Raw genomic sequence first — 25,306 nt, forward strand, 5'->3', positions numbered from 1 at the left:
TCTTGCATCCCTTCGTACCTCATCCCATGCGTCTTCTCTCAGTTTCGTAGAAAGCCTCGAGTTTCTAATATACGCTTCTTTATCGAAACATTGTGTGCATAAGAATTTTATATTTAAAATTTCGTCCACATGTATTAAGTATTCGTTATTATTAAGGTATTATTAATATCGAGAATATATTCGCCGCGTTATAATCTTTATTTGCTTATATATTCACGTGCAAATGTATAAGCAAAGCGATATTATGTTTTGTTAGAAATTTCCGCTAATGAAATTTTCGTGGAAAGCCACGAATTTCTAATATACATCCTTTTATCACCTCGTGCACGGGGGTTTGCTGTAGTGAAATTACTTTTGGAAGTTATGATCATTATTATTATCCGTATTCCCATATATATAAATAAACAGTCGAAAAGTATAAAATTCCGTTAGTCTTCCAAAGTAAAACAGGTATTTAAATCTATGTTCAATGGTAAACACAAAACGAAAACCGAGCGCATATTTTCTTAATTAATATTAAGAGTTGAATAAAGTCAAGCAAACATTTTCTCAGAAATTCTGGCTAATAAAACGGTCCTTTTTAAAACAGATTTTTATCTGATTAAGTAAATGGAACTTTTAAATTATACCAGCGTGTCGCTCTACGTTTAATCATAACTCGCATTTTATCATTTTAAAAATATGCAACATCTTTTTTTTCGCACGTTTATATCCTTTTCTTACCTCGGCGACTTCCACCTCGCCGCTCTTCTCGGCATCGCATTTGAAGGACGTTTTCATGCACATACGCCTGCACTTTTACATCTACACGTGAGGCGCGAGGACACGAAAATGCCGGTTTTACAAGAAAGCGAGGCGCCGACGGAGTGCCGGCAGGTACCGGCACAAGCTGTACAAATGGCCACATATCCTGCCGACGTCTGAGGGAGGATAACTGATTTGAAATGCGAAATAGCGGCGAAATACGCGCGCGGAGTAGTTCATCTCGCATCAGTGTGCCGCGTATGAATGAACGGCGGGCATCTATATTCCTGCACCGCAGAGTAGTTCGCGCGCAACCAAGTCAAATATCATGTATAATAATTACGCCGATAAAATTCAGATTGTATCGTTGAATTATTATAATAATTTGGAGAAAAGATGGAAAATTCCTGTTCTCCATAACAGTTTATCTTTCGGAAATGAAAACTTTGCTGCGAAGCAGCCGCATTTACCTTTTCTTATTTCTAAAATCATCTTAGAAATATGAAAACTATACAGAAGTCATAAGAATGCGATACAAGAAGATAAAAATTTAAAAACTTACCGATCGATGCTCATCCTCTGTCGATGGGCCGCAATAAGTCGCGATTTTCCTGAAACAATAAAGAAAAATGCGTATTAATATAACGATTATTGAAATATTCCACATATAATGTTGCGAAAAGGATGCGTGAGAAGAAGAAAGAAGAATACATTAATAATTAAATAGTTTACCAGCTATTAAGAAAAATTATTCGTATTATTATGACTGTGAGATTATCAAATTATAAGAAAATCAGGCTGATTATGATATTTTACAATTATAAAACTATAGCCTAATAATATTTATTACAAGATTTTTTTTATATTTTAGATAATAAAAAGTACATTGAGAAAAAGGTGTTATCAATTAGAACGCAATACCTCATTAATCTGAGGAAAATAAAGGCGAAGCAGGACTGCATTAGCGAACAAAGAACATGGGGAAGGAGAAGATTTCTCACCGACGAGAAGGGAAGAGCACCTCGGTACCTCGTATAACCACGAGAAAGTCAATTGACTCCGAAGGGATTGAGGGATTTACGGTAAAGACAAGCAACGTCGTAAAAGCCGCGAGGCACAACGATGTCATAAAAGAAGAAGCTTAATATCTTTCGCGGGCCGCATAAGCGCAACTATTGCCTATTAAAAACTCATTTACGCTCTTTACGATTTTGATAAATAAAATAATTTAAAAGCAAACACATCCAATAAATGTGTATCTTTGCATACATGTGTGAGAAGCGAGCTAAAGAATCCTTAAAATTAATAAATGAGTAATTGGCAAACAAAAATGCAAATTACGATGTAATTCTCATTAATTTTTCAATAATTTCTAAGATTTTCACGATAAAATAATATGATTATTTAAACCGTATTTAAAGTATATGATTATGTTTTTTTTATCATTAGATGATTCTTTTTGGTGACAATATCATTTTATTTTAGCTTTGGCCGATTCATTCGGAATGATGACCAAAAATGAACCTTAAATCTCGAATCTTCGGTTACAGACGAGCATTCATTCTCCGGGTGAATGATAGATAAAGCGGAAGGAAAGATGGGCGGGAAAAATCAATTTCCCACGTTTCGATGGAATGCAAAAGCGAGTTGCCGTGTATAAAATATCGATACTGATAGAGGAATGATAAGGACAGTTTCTTGTGTGTACCATGCAAACATTGGGGAAATATCAACGATAAAAACTGCGAACGTATAAGTCATAAAGTGATTTTTGGAAGAGTATTTTATATTTTTGAAATTATAATTTTTATATTTGAGAATAAATACAAGAGAATAAATACGGAGAGAGAAAGAATTTCTCTGTTTTTATAAAATACAAATTTTATTATAAATAATAACATTTATTATTATAATAAAAAATGTAACGTTGATAAAAAGTTATGGCAAAGCAATCTCTCGAGTAAGAAGATTAAACTATTTCTTGTAATATTATTGCTATGAAAAATTTATTCGTAATATGCATTATTTATACTAACAATAAAACAAAGGTTATAAAAATGATATGCATAGAGTATCGCAAAGAAATAAGAATTTCACAATCCGCGAATAAAATGCAGGGCACTAGAGTCGAAATAAAAATCGCGTACTCCGCGATCTGCGAAATAAAAAGCGCTTCTAAGTGTTACTGTTATAGCAGTCGGGCCATATGAAACAGTAAACCGCGGCTTCAGCGAATATGATATCCGCTTTTAGTGCCACGAAAACAGGAGCGCGGTGGAAAGTCGCGAAGAGTGCACGAAAATTCATCACTAGACATGATCCACTAGTTTCTTCGGTTTCAGTCGAAATTTGCGACAGTTTAACAAAAATTATAAACTGTATTATTTATATAAATTGATCTGTAAAGAATATCTCGATTATTTAAAAAAAATTTGTCATGTAACATTTCGCGATTATAAATTTATGATTGCAAAATCTCTAACCTTTCAAAATTTTCCAAAAATATCCAATTAATTATCAAGGAATAAATCAATATCTCGGAGCGAGGATAATTTGTATGATTTCATAACTCGGAGATGGAGAAAATGTGTATTATAACGTTTCCAGGTTGAATTTATAATTTAAAAATAACGAAAAAGCTTTTTGCGTATATTCTGGAAAAACATTACAACATACTTTGCATAACGTTTCCTTTCGTTTGATCTCTTTTTCCTCGTTTCGAGATTATAAAAAAGCGGCCGCTTGCGAAGAACTCTTGACGGCACGTGCCAGTCGAGAAAGAGCGGAAATCGCGATACTGGCGCGATCCGACTGGCAGGATTTCCACTGCGATGGAACTCCTTCGATGCTTAGATATTTTACGAGGTCTTACGGCACGCCAGAGTTTTACGGCGCTGGCTCTCTATCCTGCACCAGATTATTCCCGATGCCCCGGCGATGCACGTTCGGGAATTACATGCGCTCTCTACTTCATACCGGTACGTACGTCTGAAGAATTATATTCTCCGCCCCGCGTAAACGTAAAAATCCGCATGAAATTTTTATTCACGGCCTCATTTGCTCCGATATCGTCGATAACTCCGACACGTCTCAACGAATCATATTCCGTTTTCCGTGAACGATTTCTCTTGTGATGGCATATTATATAAAAGTCTGAATCGTTCTTCAACACATTGAACGTTTTTTATCAAGAAAAAGATAAACTGAAGAATAGTTAACACGAGACCATTTATAACGGCAAAGCGATGATGGATACGTCTTTTGTCACCTCGCTCGCGCGGTATGCACAAGCAAAACCTGTAAATACGTTGGTGCAGTCAACGACATCGTGGCGCCGTTTTCGCTTTGTCTGTGCGCGCATCGACAGCTTGCCGACGAAGCATTTTACCGCGAGGGGCGCACAGTGGCATCTAAATATAATGTTATAAGTCTGCTCTGACTTGACAAGACAGTGACACGGCTGGTGTAGCGACGGTCGAAAAGCCGCGCAAGGCTGACGTCTGTCTCAGTTGACGCCGGGGCTAATGCGTTGTCACGAGTCGCACGTGTGCTGCTTTCTTGCTTTCTTACCGCATGTATTAATCGCGCGCTCTCTGTTGCCTCACACGCATCCGTGCTGCTTACATATTGCGATGAATCCGGCGATTAGTCGCTCTACATGCGGCGCCCGCCGCCCGGAAATTGGCCGACAACCCGTTTAGATTGAATCGCACGGCTCCGTAAGCAAACCGGAAGACTTGGTCTTTCTTTTTAAAAATGGTTTTCGTTCCGGAAATCAATTTTCGACGCGCTCTAACTCGATAAAATAAATGTAATATTGTTAATTATATTACAAAAGTTTAATTGATTTCTTCGCCGACGTTTATAATAAAAAAAAAATTTGTATTATAAAGAGTTTGATATAAGAAACTGAATTTCTCATAAACCAAACAATTTTTTAATTCTTGGTAATTTTTCTTCCCGTTTAAAATTAAGACTTTTGTATAAGACAAAAACTTCTTATCTTAATTTTCTGAAAGATCACAATAATTTCTTCTCTCAAAAAGTCACGTAAAATTGATATCAACTTTGTTATTGTTGTTAATTTAAAACTTGCCGAGCTTCATTAAAAATGACAGAGGAGGATTTGCGAACATTCTTTGATATTATAATAACAAGAAAGTATGTCGATAACCTGCTCGGAACAATTTTCATTCGCGTAACGAACGGGCACAATACGGCCGGTCCCGTCTTTCTCCGTAGTATCAAGCGGGCGTAACCATGCTCGGGGACAAATTCAAAACTTTCCGGAACTACTTTCTGCATGTTATCAAGTTCGAGGAAGCGTAAAGCAGGAAACGCCTTCTTAAGAGCATTTTTCTTACGTAGCGGAAAATGAGTTGAAAACTTATGTGAAGCCGAGACTATACCGGCGGAGATAATAAAGCGGTGCCCTGGAAACTTGCTCGGGCGATGCTCTCCCCCTCCGGTGAATCAGTTCTAAAACCAACAAACGGCGCCCGTGAGCAGCCCGGCCGAACTGCTGAAGCGGTTAACGAACGAAACTTGCGCGACACACCGGCGACGCGACGTCCATAATTGAAGCCACGTGCACGCGAAAGTCTGCCTCAGTCTCGAAGCCTCCGTCGCGCCATCAACGAACATTTTTCCCTTCTGTTCTTCATCACTCTCGTCGCATTATGATTGAATCGGCAAGCGAAAGCGCGAATCCCAAATTTTTCACGAAGCGAGAAAAATTCCCCTTGTAACGACGAATCTTAATATATTTGTCACGCGCTAAAACCGTTAAAACCGCGAAATTCATCTTACTCGAATTAACGCGGCAATTTTGAAAATCCGCAAATTAATTTTTATCCATAATAAGGCCGCAACAGGGAGGGACGCCGAAACTGAGAAGAGGTCACGCGAGATTTACGCGCGGCGGACGATATTAATGAACGACAAGATATCCCGGCGTCATCGTTCGTCACGTCAGCGACTATCGGAACGCGCCACCACGCAGCCAGGCGCGTCATCCTCGAATAATTTGTCACGGCACGAGCAATAATTCAGATACGACCCTCTCCCTTCCCCGATTCCCTACACACGTTGTTGGCTTAAACCAGCAATAATCGCCGGCCATTTGTCAGCGAGGGCCACGCGCGCGAACCTAACTCGACAGAAGAGAGCCTCGTCGTTCGCGATGAGAAGCCCAGTCCTCGTTACTCCACTTTCGAAAGTCCGGTGGCGAAACAGGAGTGAGGAAAACAGGAAACAGGAAAAGTTGGCCAACTGTAAACTGTCGCACGAGAGGAAGAAACTCAGACGCGGACTTTCCGCGCGCAGGGAAAGGCAGGCGGTAACACGAAATTGAATTAACGTCCCGGACGGCCGCGCCTTGTTACGCTTTCTTGTACTTGCAATTAAAATGATAACTCGTAATTAAAACGATAACGACAGCGTCGAAGCGTAATCAAAACACTCCGACCGCTGAAAGTGCATTCGTCTGCAAAATTTGTATCTGAAGTTACACTCTGATATTGATTAAAACGACTGAAATATTTAATTGTTAAATGAATCAATTTCTCTACAAAGTATGCAGTATTTTTCTCTGACACTTTGTACGCGAATTTGTATATGCATTTGTGTCGTGTAAAATCAATTCCCCAACTGGAGCCATTTTCAGTAAATTAAATTCAATATTGCATACAGCGCGTGCCACTGTATTGAAGATCCATTTCGAAATTACAGACTGTGTATTTTGATATTTCTTTCATATAAATTTTAATCAAAGAATTTATTAATAAAAGAAGCGTTGATATTTTTTTATCTTCCATACAAAACTAATACTTTTAACATTTTTCGAACATTTTAATAAACGATTAAAATAATGTTAATTCTGCTAAATTTTAATCAATTAAATATAACGTCGCGTTAAAGCGTATTTGTTTCGCATCGATTGGGAGAACCAAAAGAAACAGGTGGACGTGCAAGTAAAGACACAGCTCGTCGATACGCACGACAGAGCAATAGGCTCCTCTCTAATCCCAATTCCCTCCTTTTACGATCCGCACCGGCGACTTGGGCGATGGGGACTTGGGGACTTATTTCTGCCTCAATAAGCGGATACGGGTATATTCTTCTGTGCGATTGCTGCGGCGGCTGATTTACCGGGTGGAGTTTGAGCACCCTAAGAGAGTCACGGGAATGCTCTTCGCGGAGAAAAGACAAGGGATGGCGGAAGCATTGCGAAAGCTCGCAAGCCGCGGAGAAACGAATCTCCTCGCCGTTTGTGATTGGCCGCGTTATTTCCGGACCATCTCGCACGAAGCTCCCATCCTCGGGTCACGGAGCGGAGGACCGGAAGAGCCGAGTATATAGTCGGCGAAATTGGAGAAGAAGCCCTCGGACAAGCGGCAGCTAGCGATCGCGCTCCGAATCCGTTTCGAGCAAACTCACATACTTCCTGGCCGAGTTCCCATAACTCTTTCGCGACTTTCATTCCGCGTCTCTTTCGCGAGTCTCTAACTTCCGGTTTATCTCTAGCTCGTATCCTAACGTTTTCACTTTGCGCTATTTCCAATTTGATCGATAGAAGAGATTCAGGGGTTTCAGAGGTTTCAGAAATGTAGTAAAAATTGCTGAATTTCTAATTTCTCTTGCACGTTTTGGATAGAAATATTAATATTTTAATTTCTAATAAATTTTAGCTAATCAAATGTAACATTGATGTTAAGCATTTTATTATTGTACTGTTTTCTTTAAAAAAATATTAATTAAAAAATTTTGTCAATACCCTATTTTTTGCAACGATGCATTATTTCATTTGAAACATATTTCATCTTACTTTCTGTTGTAATATAATTTCATAACATTCTATAAATTATGTTATTTTACGACACAATATGCTATTGAGAATGATAAGAAGCGCTATTTCCTAGAAAATTAATGAATTTATTTATGTATTTTTATATCAACTAATTTCAAACATATGCGAATTTATCTCATAGGCAATTCTTACAAACTTCAATCGCGTTGCAATCTGGCCTTCCGAAACTTCGCACTACCTGACAATATCTTGCGATTCTTTCCGATTCCAAAACTTTTACGCATAGTCTACCGCTGACCTTTTCTTTTTCACGTTTTCTGCTTCCGTCTACTTCTTTCTAGTATTACTGTTACTGTTTGCCACGATCGGAACTATACACGAGTACTTTCGTAGCGGCGGGCATTCCGTAATGTACCGTTCCGAAACTTCCTATCAAGTTCGATCCGTTCCGCGAATCTCGAAGCGCGGCCTCTCCGATAGACCGAGCGTACTTCCTCTCTACGAACCGATACCGAACATCATCGTTCGCAGGAGTTTGGAAGCACCTCGGACCGCATCGCGAAGAACCGATCTCGCTGACCTACCGCTCGATCCATTTTCCAGCGCAAAATCCACCGGGAAATTCGGCGCGGTATTGCCACAAGTTTCATCGAATCTCCTCTGATCATCTTTAATTCTTCGACTTATCTCCAATTCTTCGAGCACATGCCGAGAAAGTGATACTTATCTATTGATTCTCAAAAAGTTTTTACGTACAATAATAAAAAAATTTGAAGCCTAACTGATGCAAAAAACCATGAAGAAAAATACGCGCGTTTTAACCACACGGGAGAAATACATACGAAAACATTTTTAAAAATACTAAAAAAAAGTCTCGAAAATATTGACAAAATCTGTGTCATAGCTACGCGACACATAAAAGCGCCCGCGAAACTCGGTTGGTCCGTGACGCTGTCGCGAGCGGAGCAAGCCGGACGGACGGTCGAGATAGTTAATCTTTATTACGAGAACAGCTGCATCGCTCCGCGGTTTCCGCCGCATAGATGTCAGTTAAGATCCGGGACGCCGGTGCACATCGCGTTACAGCAGCGCGGCCGCTTGATAAGGTATGCACGGTGGAAAAGCGCGGGGCGGCGCAACTTTCGCGCTCGTACATCACCGGGCAGCGGAGTGCGGTGGACCCGGGGAAAGAATTTACAAGCCAAAACGTCGCATTCTTTACCGCCGCGGCCTCGCGAAGTTTCGTTTCGTCGCGAATATCACGACGGCATGCCAGCCCGAGATAAAGTCTGAAGTACGACTTCGCAGTCGCAGTCGCGGGCAGTCCGGGCAGCTCGGGTTCGTTATTCAGTGACGATATGACGCTCGATAAGCCTCGACATAAAGCATAAATATTCGTGATTATCGCGGACGATAGTTTCGCGCCTCGTTAACGAGGAACAATAGCCCCACGGGCAACTTGCGTTTAAGTACTGCAAATTAAGCAGAGTTTAAATATTTTCTTTTATTTTTGCACATTCTAGCATCTATTATTCTACGCAATCATTTTTCTCGTCGACCGCTCTTGATGGCAATATATAGTCATAAAAGCTCTTGAACATGAATTGTTTTCTATTTACTACTTATGTACATATATATGGAGTTTATAATTTCTGCGAAAAAAAAAAGGCACTGAGCTTTTCGCGGTTAAAAGCAGTTTGCTAATTAAACGATAAAGGTTATAGACTACTTCACTTCACGTGAGATGTAAATTAAAAATGCGGATGTATATCGGTGCACTGGCAGACTGCAGATGCAAAATGGGTTGTGGAAATTCCACTCACATTCGGAGAGATCGGTGAGATTCTGAGGGACAACGGCGAGACGTGTACTTGCTTCGTCTTCTGCCCGCTGCCCACTGTCAACTCTCGGTGGATGAACAGAACAAATACTCGGAGTAATTTACAACCGTATTTGCTTGAAAATTCATGCCGGACCGCGCGCTCGACGCGGCGCCGCGTCGCGGAACAAATGTGTTCGGAGTAATTTATACCCGTTTACTTAAAAATTCCATTAGTCCGACGACGTCCGTCACGTCTGGCATGAAAACCATGCGTCGGCGTTTGTTTATTTTGATTAATTAAATTCCGCGGGAGAGAGAGACACGCGAACGACAGCGAACCCGCCCGAGATGATTATCGGTTTGTAAGAATCTCGGTTTTCTTTCAGCCATTGACTTTTTCTCATTCCCAGTCTTTAAAGCACGGATGACTGAAAAATCTTAGTAATTGAGAATTCGGAAAATCGAAGCTCTGGCGAGAGTTCATCTAACTTGAAGATTCTCGAATAAAATTGTAAAAGAATCACAATTTATAATTATCGTTGCGTCACTTTTTCGAATTTCATAAATTCAACCGCGATTACATAACAGCTCTGGACAATTTCATCTGCGACAATTACACAGAGAAAGAAAAGCTCCGGAAGAAATTATCAAAACGCGCTCGTAATTCGACAGAGAGATGTTGCGCCACGTAAATTCGCCCTGCGGGCGGTTGGAAAAAGGGTGATGAAAAGGACATAGGAAGGACACGGCTGCGCGGCGGCGGGAGTGAGAAGGGAAAAGGGAAACTTGTGACGCGCGCGTGTTGTATACCGTGCCGATGCGGACGTGCCTTTTATTACCGCATGCATTTAAATACAAAGAGACCGGCTCGTCGACGAACGCGCTACTTCCATGGAATTTGTCGGATGTTCCTGAGGGAAGCTGCGCGATGCGCGGCCGTTCTCCTCTCGGAGGATGCACTTTGTGCGTACAGACACATACACCCCCGTTCTGTTCGTCGCGCCTTTCACCCTCTCTCTCCCCCTCTTTTATGTCTTTTTTTATGCACGACGCCCCCGACGCAACTCTCTATTCAAATCTCTTTTTTATTCTTGCAGGTGAGTACAACGGACGAGCCCCGACGGGGAAAACGATTCGGCGGCAGCTCCCTCGTTACTCGCGTGCACAGACTCAAAGAAACTCCCACGACGCGCGCGAGTCCACGTCAGCCACGAAGAAAGGTCTTGCTAGGACGATCCAGCCAAAGCAATAATGAGTCGAGATTTACAAGATTAAAGAAGTACAAAAAGCGGAATAATTTACACACGAAAACTTGGGCTTGAATTGCGTTTTGGATGTGAACGCGGTTGTTAAAAATGAAAATTTCAAGAAATTGTTTGAGACTTGAGTCTTTAGATACGATTTTTCCTTAAACGGAGACAAGAATAAATTTGAAGAAAGTATTGATCGGAAAAAATGTCAAAGATAGCTATTATAATTCACGATTGCGTTAGCACGCTGAAAATTTCTTTAGACACGATTTTTAATTACAAATTATTTTAATGTCGCAATTTTCAGCGTGCTAACATAATCGTGAATTAAAGTAGCTATCTTTGACATTTTTCCGACCGATGCTTTCTTCAAATTTATTCTTGTCTCCGTTCCGAATATCCAATAGAGAGTACGCCCGAATATAAACACCAATAAGCATCGAGTCCTTAACTGTTTCTCGTGACACTCTAAACGAAGGTAAAGGAATCGTAACGACATTCGACGTGTACACTCGTTCGTACCTGCCCTTTATTTCGCTCCGGCAAAGATGGGAGATAGTCGACCGGAAGAGGTGGAAACGACGAAAGGATCGCGGGGTGAGGCAGCAATTACCGAAGAGTTCTCTTCTCGAGTTTATATCAGGTGTCAAACCATTAACTCGCAGTGCCGTTGCTCGCTTCGCTCGATTCCTTTCGCGCTATCGATACAGCTCTGACGGTCCCTCATCCGTAGATCGTCACGGGAATTCAACGAACAGAAGTTCGCTGAATAAGTAATTTCTAAGCGGCGAAAGGTCGGTGAACTACTAATCATAGGCACTTGTTCAACGAGCAACAAGAGAATTATTGATCGGGCACTCATCGTTTTACATGTGAAACACACGAGTGTTTCATATCATTTACGCAACGTTTGTGTTTCTTACTAAACATTATTCGACCGATATTTTATATGTAAAACAAAATAATAATTTTTCGTCAAATGTAGTGATTTTTAATACGATATGCGTGAGATTTAGAATAATAAGATATAAAAGAGAAAGAAGTTTGTTAAAAATTGTATAATTTTATCTTATTTCTTTGATAAAGTCGAAGATGCAAAATCTGCTAAGGCAATCAAAATGTTTCGATTGCGAGGAAAGCGAGAGAAACCCGGCACGACCTGCGAATTCACGAATATATCTCTAATGACGATAATGGAATCACGTAGTCGTCCCTTGGCGTCTTGGCCTCGTCCTCGGGATGCATCTCTCCACGAATGAATACGGAGTCCGTACCACGTGGTCGGGCGACGCGGTATGGCTAGAACGAGTAATGCGATCTCGCAAGCTTGCTCGTAACGCAGTTAGCATGGTAGGGTCAACTCGCTAGCGGCTCTAATAACTCGTCCCGCTTGTAACGCGACCCAACACCCGCAGGTACATCAGCTACCAGTCACCTCAGGGGTGATCAATCTTTTGTGGTGTTCATCGAATTGTTAATTACTTTGAGAATATTTTTCGTTGTAAGTAAAAGAATTTGTAAAAGAAAATCTTTTATCTAAATGTATAAATTTAACATTTATTCGGCACTTTTCGAGACAAAGTCCTTTTGGATTTGGAAAATACAATTGCTTTTTTGAGGAGTATGTTTTATTGTCAGATTATTGTTTTTTATTATTTCGTTTGAAATAGACTGAACTTAATTCACTGTAACAATATCTCGTAACGTTAAAAAAATCATGTTACTATGAATTACAAAGTTGGTTGACCACCCCTGAGTTACTCTGTCTACCTAAGTCTCGCGTGTTCTCACGTACTTATCACCCACGCAGCATCCGCTGCGTGATCCATCTACATGACTTTGCCGTGAATCTTCTATGCAGACGTCAGAGATAGTCGAAAACGAGTTTCGAATATGTCTTAATAACAATGTCCTTGATAAATCATTCAACAATTTATATCAAGAAAAATTTAATTTAATAAAATTAACAGCGTCAATTTTATTTTCTAAGAAGAATTTTTAGCTAAAATCTGCAATAATTATTGATACTGTTTAAATTTTCAATTTTCCGTATTAAATACATTGAAATATAAAATAAAATGTATAAGAAATTAGAAATACGGCGAATATTTCTCAAAACTTGGTACACAAAAACGATTTTTAATATTTGAAAAATAAATATTCAAATTACGTTGATTTCAAAACGTTTGTTAATGTTATTAAAAAAAAGATCATTACGTTAACTTTCTCATAGAAATGTTTGAAACGGCGTACTCGGCAATATGTCTCGTACATATTCCGTTTATTAGATACCCCAGTTACTTGGTCGCAGACAGGTGCGCACCTTAATGGAGTACATATGTACGCTATCTACTGCCTCTGTTACCAGCTCATGGAGGAGCGCTTCTCTTGGTCACCGCGACCTCCTGGGCGCGATAGTTCTGAGATACGCTTAAGACTTAATTGAATTCCGACCACCGGCAACTTGGAGTTGCCCGTCCTGTCTCGCCAAGGTAGGTAGGTGGCCGCCCTAAATCACATCGCTATTTACCGGAAGCGTAGCGAGGAAGAAGAACGTGCGCTTTCTCTCTTTCTCATTCTCTCTCACCGTCTCTCTCCCTTCTCCGCGATCAATGAATCAAACGCGACGACGGCGGCGTCGTTCTTCTCGCAAAACGAATGGAGATCAATGGCGACGTGACCCAAATTTTTCCACCATCGACGCGGCGATTTATTCACCGCCCTTCCTCGCGCGCAAGTTTCTGCGCGGAAATTCCCGGTAACGAATCGCGGGTAATTGCACTGCCGACGTATTTCACCGTGATCAAATCGAATAACATCGACATGGAAAAAAACAATGGCTAAAATTATCCAGTGTGATATTCACAAAAATAAATGACTGATGTTTGGAGAAACAAACGATCGCGAAATGTCGATGATTCAATGATACAAAACGTAACTGACTTTTTTATCTGCAATAACATTTCTCAACATCTATTATCTTGCGATTTCCACGATACCACCTAATGCAAATACTTCACATCAATCAATCTCGCTAACTTTAAAATCCACCTGTTCCAACGTCATTACGATCATCTCATTCTTTCGAGGGGTATTAAAAGCCACCCTGCGAGCCAAGTCGCTCGCTATTGTGACTGATGCGATTTGAAAAAAAGATTTCCTTCCCTCCGCTAACGCCTTCGCGCGAAGATCGATCTGCGTCGGTTGTCAGAACGCCAAGCCGATGCGTCTTTTCCTTCCTCCACCGTCCTACTCTCACGGCGAATCCCTCGTAGTGTAAAAGAAGAAGCGCGTAACGAATGATCCACTAAGAAAATTCCCGCGGTTCCTCAAGACCCTCTTTTTTGAGATTGTCGATCGGCACCGGGAGGGAATCGCTCGAGGTTTCTCAGAGTTAGCGAGGGTGAGAAAGGGTGGATGCGGAGCTCTCCTTTTCAAACACCTCCCTCAACCGTTCGCCTGACTTTCCCTCATCTCCTCTCACGATATCTCGCATTCATCGCAGCAATAAATGCTGAAAACACTCTTGGCAGCAGGGTGTCAACCCTTTGGACAGAAACGCGGGAAGTTTTGCTCATTAGCAGCGCCCCGGAAGAAGGCGAGAAGGGTGCTTGAAGCTGTCACTGGCACTCCTGACGGACGCTACGAGTGAATCGCGCCAGTTTGGGAATGAATATGAATTCAACTTATTAATTAGACGCGGGGTGAGACAGAGAGACTGAGACAAAGTTTATTCTGCAGAAAATCTAAACACATGGGAGGTGGTACATATATGTATAATGAACAGCTGCTTTGTGTGTATATATAATAAATAAAAAAAAGTGAAAAACACGGAGATGATAAAAAATATACTTGTCTGGAAGACCGTTCTAAAATTTGATAAATAGCTCTGAGAAAAATACTACAAAGAATTCTAGAATTTCTTTAGATATTTTTCTAACTTTGCATATTTAAAAACAAAATAAAAAGAAATGATATAATTGTTTTAATAATGCTAGTTGTTATTTAATTGTGAAATTATTTAATATTAAAAATTAAGAGAGATTTTGACAAATAGATCTTTGAATGTATAAAATATAATAAAATATTAAATTTGTTATACAATTTATAGGTGAAAACTTATGTGACTGTTCAAGGATATTTTGTACGAAAAAAATGATGGAAGATTATATTTATTTGGTATCAGCGGAAAAGTGTATAATAAAAGCAACTTTCGACAAGTCAGCAAACTACTGCAATAAAGAGGGGAAGCCTTTCTATTGACATTTCAGATTTGCGACCAACCCTTCGGATTACTAGGCTCGATATATCAATTGACTAACGATAGATCAAAGTCGACGACAGGAAAATTTATTTTCACGAAAGTGTTTGGCTGTCTGACGGTTTACCGTCTGTAAGCAATTTGCATAAATCCCGAATGCTAGATCACATCTTACGACCTAATTTATTCTCGTCAGCTTCTGCTCGTTAGCTTATGTTCGTGAACAATATATTTATCTCGAGGAGACAAATAAAATAATTAAAAAAATGAAAAATTTTGTAACATTTGACGATTTGAATATTGTTAGATCTAGTATACTATTTGCAATGTGTAATTTTTTTATGATAAATCCTCGTAATCTGAGAATCTCAAATAATTTAACATATTACTTTATTTTATCGTGTTTTTTATTTTCTTCGTGATTTGACTCCTTTTTATTTACGATATTCTATTTGAAATCCATCTCCCGGCAATTAACGCAAAACGAAGAGTCGTAATCGACGCTTCGCGGGGAGAAGGGAAGGAGGACAATGGCAAACGATTGTCCTATTCACGGGACAATGAGTACCCGTCATTAACTACCACCAATTACTCTTATTTACCCCGCATTTTCTTTTACCCACGCAACATTGTCATCTACCAACATCGAGAAGCAGCATCAGGTAACACTCTAGACGTCTGAGTTTCTTTCGTTTTCTTCCTAACGACGTTCTGCGAAAGAATAATACGAATCCCACGAGATATTTCAGAGTTTACAAGCAACCACCCACGACTACCCGCGCGTTTCTCCCCTACTTTTCCTCTTTTTCTCAGTTTTCCCTCGCTTCTTTCTGTCGGCAGCAGGAGGCCCGACCTTCTTTTCTTACCGAACGTGGCCAACCGAGACTCGATTGTGTTTTTATCCCCCCGCGTGCAGACCGGCGGATAGCGGTGAGTAAAAACTGGTTGGATATCCTTATCGCGATGACACTGTTTTTCTCATCGTCGTCGTGCGTCGTGGAAAAGAGCGGTCCTAAGCACACTATAAAGTCCACACTCCGCAATGTCGGCTAATCGCCGCGCAGTCCGCAAGAAACCCGCGGAATAACGCCGTAATAATGCAATTCGCTGTCGTGCACGCGACTTTATTGCCGGACCAGACGCGAGAATTTATAACGAGCTTCTTATTCTCCCCCTTATTCCCTTTCCACCGATTGTGATCGCGAAACAAAAGTCGAGTATTAAGCCGGGTATAAGTCTTTTGTCGGAGAAATTGCATCGCTAGATTGCGTTGTTTCTTGTCGAGAAATCAAAGAGATTGAAAAATGGAAACTATAATAATAAGCATAAAAAATTATGATATACTCGTATTGTTAGTATATCAACTAGTATATAAACATAAATATTCAAAAATAAATAAAAAAGCTTTACTATTTTTATATAGAAAAATTGCTTTACAATGAGTTTTTATTGTGTACTTTTATTTCAAGTTTATTTTCTCAGCTTTGCCAAGTTCAGAGCTAAGCGACACGATTAAGCGCCAGGAAATTCTCTTTATATCTCCGGGCGAGCTGGATGAAAAGTAAAGGATGCGTCTTTATCGCGATATCTGCATCGACCTTGCAAGCACCGAAATGAATGCCGGCGAACTGTAAAGACGCGACGAAGTGTCGTCCCGCGATAATATAAACGAGGTTAATCTTAGGTAGAGGCGCGTTTACGCGAGCGCGGAACAGCTGCTGTTTCATTGAGAACATTCGTTACACGATCTTCGCTTTTGCAGAACGAAAGAGCCTATCACACGTTTTACGACACGCCTGCGACGACAGGGACAGGATGCGACGCTAATTATCGTAACCGCGCCTTCTGGCAGGCTGGCAAATAAACATCCATTACGTTCTAAAGTAGAACGAATGTTCTGTTAGGGTTTTACGAGTTTCGCTCGCAATAAAGGTACGAAATGATCGTCGAGGCGAACTGTTGATTAAAGTGTCCACGGCAGGGTGTATCAAAGTCAATATCCCAGGGGGATAAATCGGAATGAAGAAAGTTTAAGTGCTAAATTTGATGCAATTGAGTCAGTAATTAATCGAGTCAATTTCTAAGACAGAATTAATTTTAACTGCAAAAAAACACTTGTCCTTTTAAGATTTGTTATTTAATAAATTGCAAAAAATAATAAGTGATCATTTTTTTATGAATTGTAAATTTATGTAATTGTACAATAATTTCTTATTTATTTGAGTAGGACATAGTATAAAGATATAACTTATATCCGTGAGAAGAAGGAGAGAACATATTTGAAAAATTTAGATACTCAGAATATATAATAAAAATTTCTAAATGTTTATTGTATTTTTAAGAATGGCATTTTTCTCTATTCTTTCTAAAGAAACACTGTGCTTATCAAACACCGTCATCGTTCTCTCCTCGTGCGAACTTGCCGCCGACGACGATTCCCTCGGTGCGATTTCGAAACGGAACGACGGACGTGTCGGTATCGTCTTAAAGTCCGCCGCTGAATAGCCCGAAAGAGATCCGGCGTTTGCGGAAGGAGTTGAGATACAAGTCCGATAAGTGAGAAGCGCCTAGGAACGGAACGAAACGAGGATTATCCGGACGAGAATCCTGTGCTCAGAGTCTCGCGGGACGTCCAGTCCGGGATACCCAAACCCGGAGTCTAAAAGTGCTAAAGGAAGAAGGGGGAAGAAGATTCTGCGAGAGAGATACCGTCCGAGAAAGCGACGACACGCTTCGCTCGCTCGGTTCTCACTGGACGGGAACTAGTTTAGAATTCTCTGGCACAGGAATGTCTTTGGAAATAACGGAAAACTGGACTATAGAGAAAGACCGATAGCTAAAGAGAAAAAGGTGTGAGAGAGATGTGTGGATAAAATAAAAAAAAGAGTCCGTCGATAGATTACAGGGATACATCGTCTCCACGACCGACTGATCGCCGCGACTAAATAAAAATCTCCACTGTTTAGATTTTACTCGCACGTCGAGATTTTTAACTCTATCTACTATGTTTCAACATAAAAATGCATTTTATACTGCTATAACCGTTACTTACGTTTTTTATATTCGTGTAAATATATTTTTACGAAAAAAAGAGCATAAAGTATCAAAGTGTATTAGCCATTTGCAAAATTTAAAAAAACAAGTCAAAAAGTTTCCGAAAAGTCATCATATTTTAAATGTAATTAAAAAATAAAGTCACTGAATAAGCTTCTGCAAGAAGCGTATTGAAGAAATAATTATTATATAAAAAAAATGAGCATATTTTTTAATACAATAAATGTTTTTCAATAACTTTCCAAAAATTTTTTAACTCATACCTTTAATTATCTTATCTTATCATGCCAGTCTGAGAAAATAAGGTCAACGTGCAAATTGCAAAATTCCTATCGGAAGCCACGAAAATCGATTGCAAGCTGCGGCCAAGGTAGCGAGATATCTTGTCTAAAGTTCTCCTGTCCTCTCGATCCTTAATTGAGCGATCGTCGTGGGTATATCGATGCCAATATCGCCGTGACGCGCGAGCATGCTCGCGCCGCGGAATTCCGCGCGCGAGATAAATTCCGAGAGCAAGCGGGGCCGATGAGAATGGCGAGATGGTGTCGGGTACGGAGAAGTTAACTCGACACGGCAAACTCAAGGAGGAGAGAGTCGATCGATGCCCGCATTGTTTCACTGCGGCCTTGCGGCAACGAGACTCTCTCTCTCGCTCTCTCTCTTTCTCTTTCTCTTATCTCTCCTCTCTCGTCCCGGTTCTCTTTTTTCTGTCTTCCATCGTCGCCGTCTCTCGGAAGGCCCGCGGGAAACGCGGAGGCAATGAGAAGGGCAGAGAGGGATGCAGGCAATGCTGCTGAGACAGCATCCACACTTACTTCGCTCGGCAATGCACTCACGGTTGTATCCACCACGTTGCAGATCTTTGAGTATCGCCTCGAGATATCGTCGCCCGTGCTGTGCAAATATCTCGCGAATCTTTGTGATGATGGCAGGACCGCCAGTAGATCGGCAAAATTACACGTCAGTATCTAAGATTGACCTTTTGACTCATGCTCTCTCTCTCTTTCTCATGTTCAAAAATTTTCAAATTTTTTATCATAATAAATATTATTATCTCATATTTATAATCTCTTTTTAAGCAAAAAAAATTTTTAATAAAAATACGGTATATTAATTCAACGATAAAAATTGTGTCTACAAAATAAATTACTAAATATATAACTTATATTTGAAAAATTTAAAAGCTATATTATTATAAAAAGTTATAGCGTTTTCTTTTCTTCAGGTCAATCTTTAATTCAAATTTCACGATTATAGAAAAAAGCGATACGAATAATTTTTTTCAAACAAATTTTGTTTTTACGTCTTGATATAAAATATATAAATTTCAAAAAATTTGATGATAAATCGAAAAATATATAGCATATCTATTTCGAATAATTAATATTATCTAAATTTTTATTTAAAGTAGCACTTACCTTAACACGATGCGAAGATCTCTCAATGGTTCTGTGATGTACTGCTCAATGATTTGAAACGGCTTTCAAAGGACAAAGGCTTCTTAAAGTTTGGATTAACACTCGCGACGCGGTCCAACAATATACACATTAATAACAAGTATTACGATCATAATCGAAAACGAAAACCGACACTCCCGATGTATGTACGTGCGACACTTAATTCCACACTTCCGATACGACCGATATTAATACATGTATTAATGAGAAGCATCATGAATAATAATAACCACATACTGAAAATAACATTTGCATGTACGCGCGATTTATTTTCGACAAGTAAAAATCGCAAGAACGTGAATAGTCGCGCAATACTCGATTCGACGTTCCAAATATTAATATATCCAAAACTTTTGATATTAGTTCACATATACGATCCATTTATGACGCGTCATAAAAACACGAAAACAGGAAAGCTTGATTATGCGCAGATGCTAAAACGACGCGGCGACTAACAGAATGATTGTATATGTGACCGTACTTTAGACCTCGTGAAGGTTAAATTGCCGCATAACGAGATATTCTCTTACAATACACGTAAAATCCGCGATTACGATTTTATATCAACCGTGCGTATGTAATACATGTAATATAAGCTACTTGTGATATGTTATTTAATATTTTTGATACAAATACGCAATATCTACAGCAAAGAAACAAAACCCATGAAATGAGAAAATAATAATGACAAAAATGTATTTGCGTTGTATTGTTCCAGAATGTTCAATTATTTACCACCTATTTAACACGCAGTGCACGATTAAATTATGCCTTGACAGTATTTAACGTACTTTGCGATGAACTCTGATACTTAATTCGATATTTCTGATATTAATGCGCACAATACGACTTACTTTTACGACAAAAATCCGTGAGAAACACGAAAGATCTTCTTTCTACAATACAGCGCGACTATAATGGCCGACGACAGCAACTTCATGCGACTTGAATACGTCTTCTCCTATTAATTATTGGCTCTGGGAAGCTTTCCCTCTCCTTACGGCCATACGAATCGGCACGCGCTTGCGCAATAGAAAAAACGGTATTTTCGAATAATAATGCGTAATACGATAATGCGATCTTTTGTCTTGGGCTAATTTATAAAGTTCACTGATCGCTGATGATTATTATGTGTAATATGTAAGTGTATTTGTGTGTGTATGACCGCAATGTGTGAGCTCAGGTTTCTAGGTTTGCCAAACCCAAATGACTGTGCGGTTCAGCCACCCTCACGGGAACTTGAATACGTAACTAATGTGTTCAGAAATGAGCCATTTCGGACTTGCGCAAATCATAGAACAATTAGTGAAAGAAAAACATACCCTATTCGCGATTCTGTTACTTTATGGTTAGTTTGTTCTCCGTTATCACACAGTAAAGCTGGTTCTACAATAAGTTGCAAATGCCCCGTCACCGGTCGCAAAGGATGGCAACTACTAATTGGAAAGCGCTATTTCTAGTTATTTTTAGTAAGACGGAGCATTCGCGACTGGCGACGGAGTATTTGCAACTTATTGTAGAACCGGCCTAAAACTATATAAAATGCGTTTCTCTCAGATTTTTCCTGTACAAATGGATTGTGTGCATATTAATATTGGCAGAGCAGAATTAAAATATCGAATAATTATTGTATCGGTTTAGCTTTGCATTTTACTTCTTTATCAAATATCAGTGAAACATGCAATTTAATATTGAAAATTCTGAATAACACATTTAGTTGCATCTAGTTGCATTTACACTATATATTTATGTAGTTATAAAATCGTAACGTACTTTATAATATACAAGATAATGGACCGTCGAAAATAAACGTTGGAATTTTTACGCGCGAGCGTGTAAACATACAGTTACAAAACATAACATCACGGTTAGTCGTAATTCCGGGAAAGGGCACGCCTTGCCGCGCGACGACCAATATATTCTAAGAAACATAAAAACATAAAATCCCAGCAACACAGTGCGCGGCTGCGTGCATCGCAATGACGTGAAAATAAAACGAGAACCAGCCCATAAAGTAATTGCTTTCTATAACTATGTATATAATGATGAAATTAATGTTAGCTGTATCGAATCAACCCAAGTCTCGGACGATGAGATTTCCGAATGTGCGCTCGTTGCAAGTACAAACCGCGAGAAGTTGCCGTCGTCAGTAGTCGCGTCGTCGTTACGTAGAGATATCACGTCGTTCCGTATTTATCAGGAATTTTGTCATAAAGGTGCGCTCTATGTACGTATTAATACTGGTAATAGTAAATCGAATGATCGTATCGGGTTATTTAAGACATTTTCAGTACAGGATGCGTTAATATTTTAATCGAAATTTGAAGCGTTAAATTTTCAAACTTTTATAACCTCAAAATTGCTGCAGTCGTGGTATCATTGTATAAAGATGTTTCCTCATTAGTCGTAGATTTCTTTCGTTAAAGTGAGTTGTACGTATGCATATTAATATTGGGCTTCAGTATTGCACAATCATCGCAAAATGTTAAATGCTATTGAAGCGTAGTTCATTCGTACATCGTATATCAACCACGAATATTGGAACATTCCGAACAATCCCGTGGCAAGTACATTTCACTATTACTATCGCTTCGCGTGTTTCACTTCTTCACTAAATATCAATAGTACGTACGATTTAATATCGGAAATATTGAATATTATATGTTATATTGAGTTACTACTACTATTCGCGCGGTTATAAAATCGAAATGTATTTTACAACGTATAGAATACTAAAAAATTGCGCGGAATTGTATAATTTTTTATATACAAATGTTTAATTGCACGTAGTTACAAGTAACATGCATTGTTACAGTTAGTTCCGCAAAAAATATGCTCTGCTGCGACGGTTAATATTCTAAGAAATATTATAATTTAAAAACGATACACACGACCGCTGAATACTGTCTAGTTACTGTGAAAAAAAGTTAGGGCGAGCTAGTAAAATTGTCGTATTTCTATCACAACTAATTATTCTATAATTCTCTAAATAGTTTGTAATGTTGGTACGTCGAGTCACGAAGTTATTCGCGAGAAGGTGCTGCTGTCAGTAATCTTCGCGTCATCGTTGTGTACGATATTGACTGTGTATCATGGATTTTGCATGGAATGCCGGTAGTGCGAAATCGAATAAACGAACGATCGTCGAGTAAATTAACACATTCTCAATTCAGAATGCCTTGGCATAATCGGAAATTCGAAGCGTCGTGTTTTCGAGCGCATGACCTTGAAGTCGCGAGCAGTTGTTTCTATTACCAGTAATCGTCGCGTATCGTGAAGATGTATCAGAAATTCAAAGCATCGGATTTTTTAACGTATTCCCTGCAACTTGAAATAACGGAAGTTGCTCTCATTATTTTTTTACGTACCGCGTCATTGTGATGTAAGGACGTAAAAATATCTTCGTGTTTCTCGTGAATTTCCATCGTAAAAGTAAAAAAATGTGTGTGTGTATTAATTAAGTGTCGCGCTTATACAAATGTCGGGAGTGTCGATTGTAATCACGTGTGATTATGATTAGCCATGAGACTTATTTACGCTTTATTTATTGTCGGACCACTTGTATCGAGAATGCTGATCCAATTTCCAAGTAGGATCGTTGGGAGATCTGGACATCATATTACCTAAAGTAAGTCTGATAATAATATAGCTACTAAATAATAACATTTCAGATAAATATACAGTATATTGCCTCTATTATCGGTTATTTGGAGTCGAGATGTTTACTTATTATTATTGAGATATAAAAATCTCGACTCCTATCAGCTCATGTGCTCGCGTAAAGATACACGGTCGGTCTTGCGCTGCGCGTGAACTTGGCGCGAGACACTACCGTGTCTCTTGATGTTTATATTTATGTTTATTCATTACTTATTTGGAAACAGAATTTGTTCTAAGAAATATACTCTGTTTTTTACTTGAAGCGGTACATTTTATCGATGTTTATCGCACTGGCTGACAAAGTTGATAAATTTTATTTTTTTTTTAAATTCTTTTCTTAAAATAAATTTTTTTTTAACTGTTTTAAACAAATTTCTTTTTAATTTTTAAAAAATTATCATTTATTTTTTAAAAGAAAACGAGCGCTACATTCTATTTGAAATCAGCGATAGTTTGATTTTTATATATTTTGGTTAGGTTGATTATATAAAACTCCATTAACATACTGCAAATCATTCTAATTCAATATCACCGCACACAATCGATTATAATCTCGACATAAAGTTGACTTTATTAATGAAACTCTGTCGTGTATATTTACCGAGTTCATTGTGCCGTTCGAGCACAATCACCGTTCATTAATAATATTAGAAATGTCAACGAAACCGACGGAATGAAAGCAATTCTACATCGCTCAAAAGCGCGCGTCTTCAATTGAGAGCAACGTCGAAACGAATTCGCACGACGGTTGCTATCAGCCAATTAATTTTGATACGCGCAAAATATGATGCAAGAGCACCGAGCACGGCGTGTATATTCAGCCGTGCGCGTTTTCAACGTCTGCGCTCAGTCCTTTTCGTTTTTCTTCGGGAAAAAACGTCCCGAAACGAGCAATTAAAATTCCATCGATCGGGTTCACGCTGTCGGTGAAGCGACGATTCTCGAAGAAGCAAAACTTGCCGAGAAATTACACTCTAACCAGCGCGAATCGAGCCGGGCAAGATATATGACGGGATGACTGTAAATCAGCATTGTTTAAAACTCGCCTCACGACACGTTTACACTAATTGCACGCTTCAAAACTCATTCGCGCTCGCGTTATCTACGGGCATATTATTTACGGTCCATTATTTGCTGCCCGCGATCTGTTCACATTAATCATAATTTCCCCATTGACTTCATTATCGTTATTCACGATTCGTAACCTGTTTACATATGCGTCGCGACTAATGTTTTCACGATGAACAAATATTCCATATTCCGCCGTTGCGGTTTATCGTATAAGTATTGTATACGCGTGCTTAACACAAAGGCAAGGACAAAAATAAAGATTTTTAATTATTATTACATCTCTCTAAAGACCCTTGTTAAGCTAGCACCCCCACCACAAAAAATTAAAATAAAATATATACCAAACTCTATTCCAGATTTTAGTGCTTGAATCGTTTAGCAGGAATTCTCTAAAGAGTTGTTTATAAAATTTATAAATTCTCATTATTTTTTTCTTTACATTTCTTTCATAGCAAATGCTTTACATTACATAAATATTTTAGTAGTTAGTTAATTAAAATGTCGAAGGAATTTCTTATTCCGTTACGTGGTTACAATTATAGTATGACGGATATAAAGATATACAGGTGTAACGCGCTCGTTAACGTAGAAAACACCAGAAATACTGGCGCTTTTATGCGCGTGTACGTTATAAGCAGGATTAAAGCGCCGGTTTTAAGCTCTGTCTTTGGTGTAATATCGCCTCCAAAAGTCTGCCTTTGCTAGTCGGTTAGGTTTGCACAAAGCTTAAAGCCGAACACATCGCCTCGTATCGGGTTGCAAGCCGCATCATAAGCAAGCTTCATTGGTGGTCCAATGACACAGGAAAAGGCAAAGGTAGATTAGCGTTCCGCAGCTCCGGTATACAACTGGCATTGCGTTTAATCACCGCTGTTAATACGAATGACATTTGTAGGTACGAAGTTTCTCGGGAAATACGAAATAACACACGCGTCGGTAACTCCACGTGCCATAAATGTACTTTCCGCAGTGTTTATTGATACAACATAAATCTGTAATTAAATTGAGTGTTGTGCGTTTTTATTTTTATATTCTACAAAGATTTATTCATTTGCATCACTGCAATTAATTATTTTATAATTCTTCCAATAAATTGTTAGCAAAGTACCCATAATTAATTTCTCTATTAATATTAGCCTACAAAATAAAAAATTTGAAATTTTGTTAAAATTAAATGTA

The 25,306-nt window shown here is 39.1% G+C and overlaps 2 protein-coding genes across 11 annotated transcripts in view; one reads left to right on the top strand and one right to left on the bottom strand.

Annotated features, from left to right (window-relative positions):
* Window positions 1-19,608, bottom strand: part of LOC105670731 (cytochrome P450 4g15-like) — a 136,007-nt gene extending 116,399 nt beyond the window's left edge. Inside the window, exons 1-2 of the mRNA XM_067347450.1 lie at window positions 19,358-19,608; window positions 1,307-1,355 (exon numbers count right to left, since the gene is read on the bottom strand). Coding sequence (XP_067203551.1) covers window positions 1,307-1,320 — 14 coding nt within the window. The 5' untranslated portion in view covers window positions 1,321-1,355; window positions 19,358-19,608. The remainder of the gene's footprint in view (window positions 1-1,306; window positions 1,356-19,357) is intronic.
* The window catches only part of pxb, a 525,449-nt gene that overhangs the window by 328,167 nt on the left and 171,976 nt on the right, over window positions 1-25,306 (top strand). For 3 of the 10 annotated variants that reach the window (XM_067347459.1, XM_067347462.1, XM_067347461.1), the window contains exon 1: window positions 20,094-23,024. The exons of 6 other annotated variants lie outside the window; for them this stretch is intronic. The gene's annotated coding sequence lies outside the window, so the exon portion shown is untranslated. Of the gene's footprint in view, window positions 1-20,093; window positions 23,025-25,306 lie in introns of those variants that run through there. One more of the 10 variants, XM_067347460.1, reaches the window with a different exon arrangement.

Source organism: Linepithema humile, chromosome 1 (genome assembly GCF_040581485.1).
Source record: "Linepithema humile isolate Giens D197 chromosome 1, Lhum_UNIL_v1.0, whole genome shotgun sequence".
NCBI lineage: Eukaryota > Metazoa > Arthropoda > Insecta > Hymenoptera > Formicidae > Linepithema > Linepithema humile.